Below are 13,019 nucleotides of genomic sequence, written 5' to 3'. Positions count from 1 at the left end.
ATTAACACAAATGCCATGGGAATTATGTAGTGACAAAAAAAAAATTATTTTAGATTCTTCACCACAAACACTCTCTGTTCCAAATCATCCATTTAAAAATGCTTTTAGATTCAAAGGTTTTTAACTTCACAATCAACAATCAAAAATATTAACATTTGAACATCTGAAAAAAAAAAAATTCAGTGCAGTGTCTAATCTTTCCCCTGCCAAATAAAACCTCCATAATAACCCCCCAACAAATTAAAAAACACTAAGCAAGTATAGCTCTAAACTACTAAACAACAGTCCATTCACATCAAGCTTCCGCTGAGATTTGATCTCGCATCCTGTCACCAAAGTTCCTGACCTTCACCAGTCCAGAGTTGTGTCAGACAGCCTGATATACTGGTGGCTATGGCAGTTTTATGTTGAGAAGACCAACATGCGAGCCAAATATCCATCCTTCAACTATCCTCGAAGAACACAGAAGGACAGCCAAACTACAATTCTCTGTTCCTCTACATCAAACCTCCTGTGTAGCGTTTCCAGAACCCTCAAAAACTTAAAAAAAAACCTGATATAAACTCAAATAAAATTTGAATTTGAATTTGAAATCAATCATTTGAGTGTTAAACCCTCATCAAAAGAGCTCAACATTTCTTAGCAGCATGAAATAACATGTACATCGACTTTGAATCAGTGTACAAACATAAAACTCCAGGGATAATTCAGTGCTAATCTAACCCTCATGTCAGACACATGCATTTATTGTGAACTTACTCTGGAAGACCTGGTAGCATTTATGCACCTTGCTGTTGTGATGACGAGGTGTCGTGGGGCCATGATGGTTTCCTAATGAGCTTCCTCGTAGACGCTTACACCAATGGTTTGATGGGTTCCTGAGGCTTGCATGGCGAGGAACTCCTGGAATTCCTCCATGTTGGACGCCCATCATGACGAACATCGCCAAAACAGAAACGACCAGAGTAATGGGCTCCATGGTGGACGCTTATTAGATTATTTTAAATGAAACTGGTAAACGAATATCTACTTTAGCGCACCAACTTTCCTTCTGGGATCCAAGAGTTATCCAAAAAAAACTATTAGCTAGGTATTATAACTCCAGACCAGTTTTTAATCCCAATCTTCCCAAAAACCAAACGAAACCTCCTCACTCCCTGTCATGGATGCTTTATTTTTTTTATCTCACCACATGATGGAACTTTTTTAATGAGCCAAGCTCAAACAGAGACAGTATAGATAATATGGTCAGCGAGGGCCACTCCCCTTTTTTGGATTTCAATTTCTTACACATAATAACCTTTATCCTGTTTGCTCTGTTTGATATTCAAAGCAAGGTTTGGTGGATGTTCTCTCTATTCTTGTGATGCCTCTGTGTGGGTAAGAGAAAAAGGGGTCCCTTTTCGGACTCCATGCTGGGGCATCTCTTTCAACGTGGACGGACCCCCCTCATCAACCCTAGGCTGTATCGGTATGGGGGCGAGGGTTTGACACACGCAGCGAGCGAGAGAGAAACACATTCCCTTTCCCCCTGACTAAGACTATTTTACGCCTGCTTTTCAAGCGGCATCACCTAACAAAACAGCGCAGGCTAAAACAAAAACATTCTCCAAGAACAATACTCCCCATAGAGAGAAGAAAAGCTTGCTTTCCAAACATGAAATAGGAAAATGTCACATTTTTGGGGGGGTGGGGGGTAGTGCATCTTGGGATTTCATTCAGGAAAGCTTAGGGGTGTTTTGTAGATTTGTTTGTTAATACTGCAATAACCAGCTGAAACCATTTAAAATAACTCATTTAGATATGTATTTAGATAAATGCAAGTCCATTTATAGTGTGAGGAAGACCAACGTAAACTGCCTAATGGCTGTTTTATCCTCTACCACTCCTGCCACAAACTTTCAGATGTTGTCCTTGAAAGCAAAATCATGTTTATTTCATGTAAAGTTACAGAATTCATTTAAAATTCAATATACTATCCCGATGCTTCCTTTTCACTCCAGGTGCTGAAAACAGATAAGATGCTCAAAAGGACAGAATTGAGTTTCACGTCATAAAACGATTACTATACTTAAAAGATTTTCTATTCTAAACCATTGGAAGATGACCGTGGTTGACGTTTATAGAGCAAATGTTTTCCTTATCCCATAAAAACTCTCAAAGTCAAAAAAAAAAAAAAACGGGACAAAGGGAAAAAAGATAATCTCAGCAATCATCAAAAAAAATAAAGTTGCCAGGAAGATGCAAATCATCTGCCGTGTCACCGTGTTAACCGAGCTATAATGAAAGACAGCAAATCATCTGAGTGAAGGACAGGAATGCAGATCACACATCTGCCTGTCTGCCATAATGCATACAGAGCAGCTCCATACGGGCACTGACAAATCTGTTCGGACCTCAGATGAGGAGTGAATCCTGTGAGGACGTCGCTGAGCTCTGCCCTTAGACCTCTGACACGAGGCCACACCGGCTGGTCTCATCTTCAGCGCAAGTGTTGTCACTGGGAAAGAATGTCTCGTGGAGGGCCATCTGGGTTGCAACCAGGATACGGTTCAACCGCAGATTCACATTAAAACATCAACCGGAAAAAGTTTAACAACAAAAAAATCAATGCTGAGAACTTTTAAAGGATGAAAAAAAGCCATAGAAAGGTGAGGCACAACAGAGCTACACATTTCTCAGGCAAACAATAGAATACAAAAATACATCCGACAGGAAAGCGCACAAAGAACGAAGGACTAGAATTGCACGAAAACAGCATAAAAAGGACAAGCTCTTCATTCATTACAAACCTTGTGTTGTGCTTTCAGAAATGCGGGTGGATGGGTTGGGGGGGCGAGCTGAACAAATCTGTTTCTGTTTTGCCATTCAGAGAGGCCCTCCATGCAGAACCCTGCCACAACTAACATTACAAAAAAAAAAAAGACAGACGGCAAAAGAACGCGAGAGCTTTGCATTACGCCGCAATTGGGAGACACAAAAGCTTGTGTGGGCTGAATCCCCTTTAGCACCCAGTATCTTTTCTAGAGACAGAGACACTAGAATCTGACCGAGGCATGAGAATGGCGAAGATCGCTATTAAAACTGCACAACAATATGAATTTGCATCTCACCTGTGTATTGGTAAAACAACCGGACTGAACTTGCTATGTGGTTTCACATATGCTGACAGTGAGCCTACCTCTACGACATCTAATTTGCACAATGCCATGCATGAGTGCACCAGGAGTAACAGGCCGACAGGATCCAGATACATTAACAAAGAAACAATGGTGTTTCGGATGACTATGGGACTTTTCAGCTTGTCCCAATCTCTAACTAGCCTCGTCAGAAAGAAGCACGTCCCCCTGGTCTCTCCGTATCCTTTATGCAGGCTGGCAAGAACAAGATGCATTGTGTTTTCATGCTTAATTGGCTTAATTGGTTCACTGGTTGGAGAGGCTTAAATGAAAGGAGAAGCTGTCTAAGAGAAACCGAGCCAAGTAGTGCCTTTGTCTTTGGCTTCCATGTGCCCTCCCCACCTTCACAACGGGGGATTCGACCAATCGGTGCCTCGCAAGCTGTTGGACAAGACCCTCACCAGCCAGCAGTCCAGCTGAATAATTAACGCAGCCCCGCAGAGCCAAAGCGGGAAAAACCTGGGGAACTTTATACTACACTGCAGCAAGGACAACTGGATATTCCTCAATAAAAGCTTGTATGTATCCTGAGTAATGATTAAAGCATGACTGTGCAGAAAGCACAAGTGGCACTTTTGCTGATTGTTCCCACATTACCCTTGATACAAACACAGGGTTTTACAAAAAAGTGGAAGTAACTGCCAATCTTTGGGAGGAAGGAAGAGCGTCATTACACGTCAACGCACAAGAGTTGCGCATCCAAAATTTGGTTTGCCTTTGCAAATGTGTGATGCCCGTCAGTTGCCTCCATTCGTTTTCCAGCTTGCAAAAACCCAAGGGACCAAGTTGCCGCATTTAATTCAGCACCAGAAAATTGAGTCTCAAATGGAGTCTAAAATATTCATTCTAACAGAGTGAAGCAAGTATGGCTTTTGACTGGTTAGAATGACCGTAGAAACAAATATATTGAAAACCCTGCACTTCGATTTGATTTGATTGATTTAGGAATGCACACAGTGCTTCCTTCTGATTTGCGGAAAAAACCTCATATTCTTGAGCATTTACTTTCCAAATCACATTGGCGTACAAAAACATCTGCTACTTGCATGTGTAAATTCATATATTTTCCTCAAGTGGATTTATTTCCACCACAAACGGGTGGATTTACAACATGTTTGACATGGCCTAACACCTGGAATTCACATGTGAGACGGATCTCTGCAGTAATGGCCCAAAAAGTTACTTTTCACCTCACTCTCCTTCCCACATGCTCCAACGTCCCACCTCTCAAACTTCTTACATTCCCTCTCTCACGTCCTCTGCTTTTAAAAGCACATCCTTCCTCCGACAGAAACACCGCAAGGGTTCTTTCTGTCTCCCTGCTGCCGTCAGCTGACAAAACACGCAGGTTGCAGCGATGAGCACTATAAATATGATGTACAGCTTATGCGGTGCCACTGACCTCACAACACGCGCCGAAGGAGTGCGGGGGAGCAGGTGCCATGCAGATTTATGACACTCAGCGAGAACTTTCACCCTCTGCTTATTCTCATGCCCCAGCGAGCAGAGAGTTCGGCCTGTGATGACTGAACACATTCACTCCTCCATGACAAAACAGCATGTGGGAGAAATACAGTGTGAATGTAAAATGTGCGATTGTTTGGATGCACTTTCATAACTTTGCCTGTGGCAAGTGGCAATGCTGAAAGTTGTCCAGCCACCCCCTTCTTTGGGAAGTTTTGGAGAGTTTTAAAGTAGTGTTGTTGAGTTATTCAAGGATTTTTTGGTGATTTCCTGCTGTGTTCAAATAAACTGATGGAGGTTGTCATTTCTGTGAAAATTGCATTTTAAATATAGCATTGCTACTGAATGGCTAGTCGGATGTGCGGCAGAATTTTTTCTAAGCTACATGTCAGCATTTCTGAATATGCTGGTTTGGAACCAGCAAAAAAAAAAAAATTATTTTTTTCCCAAATCTGCCAATCGGGTGCAAACTCATTTGACAGTCACGAGGGGACCATATGGACCTCCAGACTCAACACAAAAACAGAGGCGTTGAACTTTCTTTTTCCATCTCCTCTTTTTTCCTTCAGGAAAGTGCATGACACTTACGACTCAAGCTTAAAAACGACTGCATCTTTGGAATTTTGAAAGCCATTTAATTTTGTATACCAAATGGCGCTTAGCTAGCACTTGGCAACGACGAGACCATTTTGTATTCCTTCACCCATACTAATCTCAGCTGCAATAATAAACAAATTTAAATTCTTTATCCCGTGCCAAACAGACGTGTTGCAGAATAATGAGAACCTCAGCACCACCAGCTTCTTATCTCCAACTAGTCCTCTCCTTTCATTCTCCACAGCACTCCAGTCGCTCTTGACAGAATTAGCCTGGTTCAGCATTGAGAGTTTAGCCTGATGGCCCTATTTCCTTGGACACAGGGCGAGTTAAGCTCCACGATTTGTGATGAAAAGAGATTGGATGGGGAAAAACGAATATAAGAAGTGCCCACATCCTCTCCTCTTGTGGAGAAACCCCTCTGGTTGACTGTGGTGGAGGTAATTACATCTCAAGTGGGATCGGACTTAAAGGAAGGACCTGCATTTGCCATGTTTTCCACCCTGGGGAGAAGTGAACGCTTTGTGGGGAATATGCTTTGTGGATAAGCTCCATTGTAAGAGGGGTTGTGTTCCACGAGAGGTGGACATTTTTTTTAACTCCGAACGTGTGGGAGATTTGTATTTGCACGTCCCTGAGGCAGAAACCATGGCCCTAATAATACAAGGCATTAGGAAGGCGGTCATACTAATGATTGTGGGGCCTTCAAGGTCAGGACTCTAGGCCTGAGCAGGACCCCATAATGAGGATGCAAAGGAGATCAGACTAATCCAGTCTCAGACTGTCACGTCCACATTTGGAACCACCACTGACAAGTTTTAGGCAGCGTGTGCAGCTGATGAAAACTATCACAAACGGATTAAATTCTTTATCATACCACCCAATACATAGCTTTTAATTCTATTTCCAAGATTCAATCTTCGATAAGGGTAAGAGGTACAGAAAGTTTTCATGGCATATATTTGAAATGCCAAAGATGGCTGGACAAACATTTGCTGTGTTGACCTTCAATTTTCGTACTTCCCTACAGTCTCTTTTCAAAAGAGTTGGAATAAATAGCATGTCAGTGCTTTTACAAGAGATCTTTTTGCCTTCACAAACATTTATACAAAATCAAGCCAACATGATGCATCTTTGATGCTCATTTTTGGGGCTGAGGGCTTTTGAGACAGAACTTGGCCATTCTTTGCACAAAAGTAGTCTACAAAGATTACAGCTCTGCTGAAAAACCCCTTCAACTATGCTGTTCAATATCACTTACATAGGCAACTTTCTATGACAACATAAAAACGGAAATAGAACATCCTAACTGACTTATCTGGAACATTCTACATACACAGAAACATGATGCACGACTGACTTCAAAAAAGGCGATGCAAGAGAAGGGGTGCAGTACTTATATATAGCACATAATATATAGATATATAGCATAAATGGATAGCAGATCAACTATTTTAAACTATTACAGGTCTAGTATTGAACAAATTACATGTGTAATCAATGTTTTGCATCTTTTTTTTCCTTTTTGAAAGCAACTTTTTATTCACCAAGGATGCATTAAAAAAGCTGTTTTTGAACTTTCAATTCATCAAAGAATCCTGAAAAAAAATATTAAGCACAACTGTTTTCAACATTGATAATAATAAGAAAGGTTGCTGCACCAAATCATAATATTAGAACGATTTCTGAAGGATAATGTAACGCTGAAGACAGAATGATGCTGAAAATCCAGCTTTGCCGTCACAGAAAAAAAAAATAAGTGCATGTCTATCATTTAAAATTGCAATAATATTCCACAATATCATTGTGTTTGAGCAAATACATGCAGCCTTGGTTAGCATGAAACTAAGGCAGGTTCTAATACAGAGCTACAGTAATATCTACAAAGAGCTCTGTAAATGTTTATAAATGTTTTAAAAGTAACTGAAGAGTTTGCTATGTTTGCTGACAGCACTTAACATTATAATTATCTAGCTCTACACTGCATTATGAATTGCAAAGACTAATTAAGTGTAAGTGTAACTAAAAGATATTAAAAAAATATCCACAACAATACTCTAACTGTATCTTTTTTAAAACACAGTCAGGAAGGCAATAAGTATCATCTGTGCTATATCTCTGTCCTCTCTCTTGAGGCTGTAGTGTCATTGTCTACGCTCTATACCAGCTATTCTCATCTTCCACTGGATCACCCACGTAGCCAAAGCCGCCTTTTCACTTATCGACTTGTTTCTTCAGTGAAGGTCAGAATGTTAGCAAGCTTTCTCCAAACATAACACCACACTCACTGCAGGAGACTCTCTGCTCTGGCCCCCCGGGCCCCTAGAAGGTGAACTCTATTTCCACTTAAGCAAAAAGGGTCAGGGATCTTCTCTCACCGATTGACTCATCTCATCTGAGTGCATTTAATCTGGAAATTGAGGTTCTGGCTGACTCTGCTCCTTCATGTCACAAGCGTCAGAACGTTCTAGGCTTATCTCCTGAAAATAGCAAAGGGTGTTCAATTTCCACAGCTTAACTTAAGCAACATTTGTAAAGAATATAAACGGTTTATGAATGGGAAAACCTCGCTCAATACAGATGCACCAATAGACTTAAGGTTAAGGTTATGCAAAGTCAGGCGGAATAAGAGACTCTACAGAAGGACCTGCAATGATTGGATCTGAAACAGGTCATATCTACATTAAAACTTCATGTTCTCACCAGGCACCAATAAATATCTTACAAAAAAAGTTCACGGAAGAGATGAAACGACACCCACAATAAAGCAAACATGTTATTTAAATAAGATATTTGAGAGAAGCCCTTCTAGGGTAAATATAAAGCAGTACTTTAGGTAAGAAATAAGAAGCAGTACCTGTGTAGCCCAGAGAGTTGTCGTCATCGTGTTCTGCAGTGGGGGCCTCTGTGGCCCTATTGCTAGTCCCCTCCTGAGTCCCCGTGTCTGTTGGAAGTAACACAGACTCTAAGTCTTCGAGCAAAGAGTATTGGGCCGACGGCGACACGGTAGCACCCCAGTATCCTTGATACCAACAGATGAGCAATACTAGGCTCTGCAGACAGTGACTTTTGAAAGGTCTGCAATTGCAACCTCCAAACTGCATTATCAAGTCAAGAAAGCACTTCAAACTTCCCCAAAACAAATATATAGAGTTACTCAATTGTTAGCCATTAATCCATTGGAAAATCCCAAGAGCGCAAGTCCTACATATGGTGTTTTCCTTCTCTTCACAGGCCTAAAGAGGTGCAGTTAGCCCTGAACGTCTATGTGTATGTCAATGTGTGCCCTCTTGCAGCGCATGGGCAGAACTAGGACGACCCAACTGCAAAAACACACAAAGTCACTGACACACACCCTATTTAGATCTGTATACAGTCATTGACTAAACTAATTCCCCAATCAGCGCATGTTGCTTTTCTGGAAGATGGACTGACAGCCTTCTTCTACGCCTGGTTTAGAAAGGGAGGACCGGGCAGGGGGTGTGGCAGATGCCCCCCATCATGGCGAAGTGTGGGATAAATCAGACTGGAGCCATGCCCACTTCCATTGTTGGGCACTGACAGGGGGTTAATTTGGGATGAGGGGAGGTGAAGGGGCCTGTTTAATATAAAGAGGGTCAGAATGGGCCAGATGACTGGGAAGCATCCTGTCAAGACCGTCATGGCCGTGAATGAAGATTGGCATAATTTACGGAGATAAAACGGCAGACAGGCAAAACAAAAGCAAGTCATTGGAGAGCACTTAGAGCTCGGGGAAGTGAGACGCGGTCTGTCGTTTCGTTCACCCTGCCGCTAAACCTCACTAACAAATAATGCTAATCCTTCAACATTTCAAAGTCTTAATTGAGTGCTTGAATGATTTTCAGGAGAATTGAAATGCCTATTTTATGACTTGGGCCACACTAACTAGCACTTCTGTTGATGCATTTAATGAAATGACACTTTTAGCCTGCTATATGCTGAGATGGCAGATTCTCAACAAACACCTCGCTGAGTACGTTCACAGGATCTCAAGGTCGTGACCGTCACGAGACTGTTGGCTAGCCTGTGTTGGAAGCATTCAAGCAGTCAAAATACAACATTTTTGCACTTTTAGCAATGTTAAAGGACAGTTCATGAACATTTAACATCAAGCATGCAAACACATAGCACTCACACATTTACTTGAGTCTGTCTGTTTGTGTGTAGACACCATATTGACTTCACCATACCATCAGGCTTTTCTGTTCAAACCCCAAAACCCAAGTTATTTGTAATGCGAATGAATCGATAAATAAGATTTGAACACCAGCTCTACAAGCATAGACACATTTAAAGCTGAACTGGAACTGGAAAAACCAACATCCACAAAATTCTACACAACAACTACACACAAATCTATATGCTAAACATCTATACATCAAATATTTAGGAAAATAGAAAGCTCAAACATATTTATAAAAATAAAAAAAGAACAAATATTGTATATCCCGATGGGGAATCAATGTAGACAAGGAAACCTTGAAGATTTTAGCTCCAAAACTGTTCTGGCGACTGTAGAATATGGTTTTTTATGGTGGGTTTGGAGAGAATATTCATGATTCATTAACAGGTGGTGTGTCCAGATGCCCTGGAGGACACACAAACAAAAACCTGGTGCTCCCTCAGATTCAAATGGCCCTGATCCACCAATCCAAACCAATCCAAAACGCTCTGCTTCCCCTGATGGCTAATTAAACCAAACCTTATGCGGCTAGCTGACACGTCTACATGGGCACATTAGAAGGATGTTCCCCATGCACCCCAAAGCCCCGGCTGTCCTTTCATTTTCAAACACACACCCTGCTTTCTCGTTATCTGGCTTTATTGATTTAAGGAGAAGGTGATGTACTAGCTCAATAACAGTGGACCCAGACAACCCACATAAACACAACAGCAACAATTGGATTCGTTCATTTTAATGGCTTTAAAAATCAAGGCCATGTTGATTCTGCCATCAGTCTGTTAATTATTTTTTAAGGCAGGAGAGGAATTATAAAGAAAATGAGTTACCGTGTTAATCAGTACACTTTAACACACCTCTTTTTTATAGCAATTTCTCATTTTTAGTTCAGCTTAAAGCCCTGATTTATGAAAGGGGTTTAATTAAGTCACACGAATGAACTTAGCTGGACACAAATGAATACGTACAGAGAGAAAGAAATATGTGAACAGTGCAAACAGACTGCAAATTACCAAAGATTATGCTGAACGATTGTGTGGATGGACACAGCTGCTGGTCTGCAGGAAAGAGGAAGAGGCACACGCTGAGAACACACTACTTCTGATTATGAATAGATTCAGAATGTTGAAAAACCTTAAAGACTTGTTTAAATGACGTGTTAAGACCTTAAATTAATAATATTGCTTGATACATGCAGCAATAATCATATGCTGCTTGTGCCAGCATATCTGGTGCAAACTACTCTAATCTGAGAAAAAAACAAAAAGAGACCACAATTTTAAAAACAATTTGTTTTTGCTTTAATTGGTCAAAGTCAACAAACAATTCACGTAAGAAACTAGAAAAATATAGATGTATAAAAAATATAAAGATCTGGTTTCTCTCATGCTATTTTAATTTTATTTTCTGAAGTCTAATATATAATAAATATAACACAAACATAAATATCGAATATAAAATATACAGGTATAAAAAAAAAAGTTTATGTGTAGTTTATGTACAATTTGAATTTCTGAAATTTTGAACTTTAGACATTTGAATTTGAAGTTCTGAAGCCTAGAAAAATATAGAATATAAAATGCATAAAATAAAATATAAATAGAGAATATAAAATATAGAGGTGTAAAAAAATGCTCTGCAGTTTATGTACAATTTGAATTTCTGAAATTTTAATTTCGCTATTTTGAATGTGATGTTGTTTAAAAAGGCATAAACATTTAGCAAATAAACATTTAAATTTTAATATTTATCTAAACATTTTGTCTATAAAATTCAATTTTGTTAAATGTCACAGGTATATAATTTAAATTCAAACCTATAAAATATGCCCCAAAAAATATATTTTATATTTTCATTTTATATATATATTTTTTTTTTTTATCTACATTTAAATTGGGCAAGAATCACCAATAACTATCATTCAAGTTCCAGTGTTAGGAATTTGTTCAAATCTTTAATCTCAAGTATAAGCAGCAATAAAAGTGATGCTAGCCTTAGCAAAGCACTGCTGGTAGCAAAGCACTACCAGATCTAGTTCTGAGACAGCAGCCCATCAGTAAATATCATCAGGGCTCCAGCCGGTCCACGGTTCTCTGTGGGTCTGATCAGCTCCCGTATTATTGAAAAGTACCAAGGGAGGGATTATGCAGATGAGGGCACTGCGGTCCACACAGTGGGCAGGAAACCAAGCATCATAATGAGAGACTGCAGAAGAGCTTTTCCTTCTGTACGGGACGTAGACAGGGAACGGGGGAGAAATGGTTATGGGAAATTAGAGGGCGGTTTCAGAGAGCTTAGGAGAACCAGACCGTCTGGCATCTAGATATTAAATAAATGTAAGGCCATAGACATATCTATAGTGCTCTTGAGGTTGTTAGTATTGGCCCACATTTTACTACTCTTTTATAGCCTATATGGGACTTAATGTAATTCTTACTTAAGTTTTAGTGAAGTTTCAACACCGATGGAAGTCTCAAATTTCTCAGATGTTTCTTAGGAGAAATATAAATAGAAACAATTGACATACAATAACAGTGTATTTTAGAGCTGTACAACTAATGATAAAAAAAGCATAAACTTGATGAAAATGTAAAGATTTGAGTTCAATCTTAATTTTTTTAATTTCAAACTTTGCTATTTTAGCAAATTGGATCACAGTTTGAAATGAGACGAAGAGTACAAAAAACAACAAAGCTTTCTCAAGAGGGAAAAAACTAAAGGCAGGAACCTTAGGCAAGAGGTTTCCATTTGTTCTCCACTTATTCTCATGTTTGTACAAGAAAATCAACTGAGATATTAAAGAAATCTCAGAAAACTGATGATAGATCTTTGAGTTCATTTTGAGATCTCTTTTGATTTCAAACTGTGCTATCATGACAAATCTTTATTTGTGTGTGTGGGGGGGGGGGGTATGAGAAAGATGTGAGATATAAAAAACATCTAATTTGTGATTTTTATTTCCTACGATGTAAATGAAATGTTATTAATCAAACAGCATGCCTAAATTAAAATCATGAAACTTATAAAATTTAAAATTAATTTTTTAAAATGAACAAAAATAATAATTTTAGCACCCTAGAAATGTTTTATTTTTTCTCATGCTTTGTTTTATTTTTACCAAATTCTATGCTAGCCTTATTAATTTATTTTTTTCAATTCTTTTTTTAAAGAAATTCTGTCTTGTGTATTTCAATTAAACCAAACTTTGGTTTTGACGGGTTGCCATGAGGACCTTTAAGTTTCTGTGTGTATATGATATGATGATATCTTTACACAAATGAAATGGTACCGTGATATTCAGCATTTTATAATAAATTCAATTTTTATGACTGGATTCCTTGATTCCAACCATGTTTAACTGCATTATGTCAATGTGTGCTTATATAATCATTCAAACAACAACCAATCTCAATAAGATGTGAACAAAAAATTATATTAAAAAATTACAAATAAATTATAAAAAATGAAAAAAAAAATTAAACCATGGAATATCATAAATGTCAGTAAATAGTTTAAAAAGTATTAATTAAAATCAAACTAATTTGAATATAAAGTAATTCAAATTTAACTGCAATATC

At 38.9% G+C, this 13,019-nt stretch overlaps 1 protein-coding gene across 1 annotated transcript in view; it reads right to left on the bottom strand.

The window, feature by feature from the left end:
- Positions 1–13,019, bottom strand: part of LOC306854581 (roundabout homolog 1-like) — a 285,946-nt gene that overhangs the window by 178,503 nt on the left and 94,424 nt on the right. The window contains exon 3 of the mRNA XM_079392718.1: positions 8,098–8,184. Coding sequence (XP_079248844.1) covers positions 8,098–8,184 — 87 coding nt within the window. The remainder of the gene's footprint in view (positions 1–8,097; positions 8,185–13,019) is intronic.

The sequence above is a fragment of the Barbus barbus genome (assembly GCF_936440315.1).
Source record: "Barbus barbus genome assembly, chromosome: 34".
Taxonomy (NCBI): Eukaryota; Metazoa; Chordata; class Actinopteri; order Cypriniformes; family Cyprinidae; genus Barbus; species Barbus barbus.
This window is presented reverse-complemented; position numbering and strand designations above follow the sequence as displayed.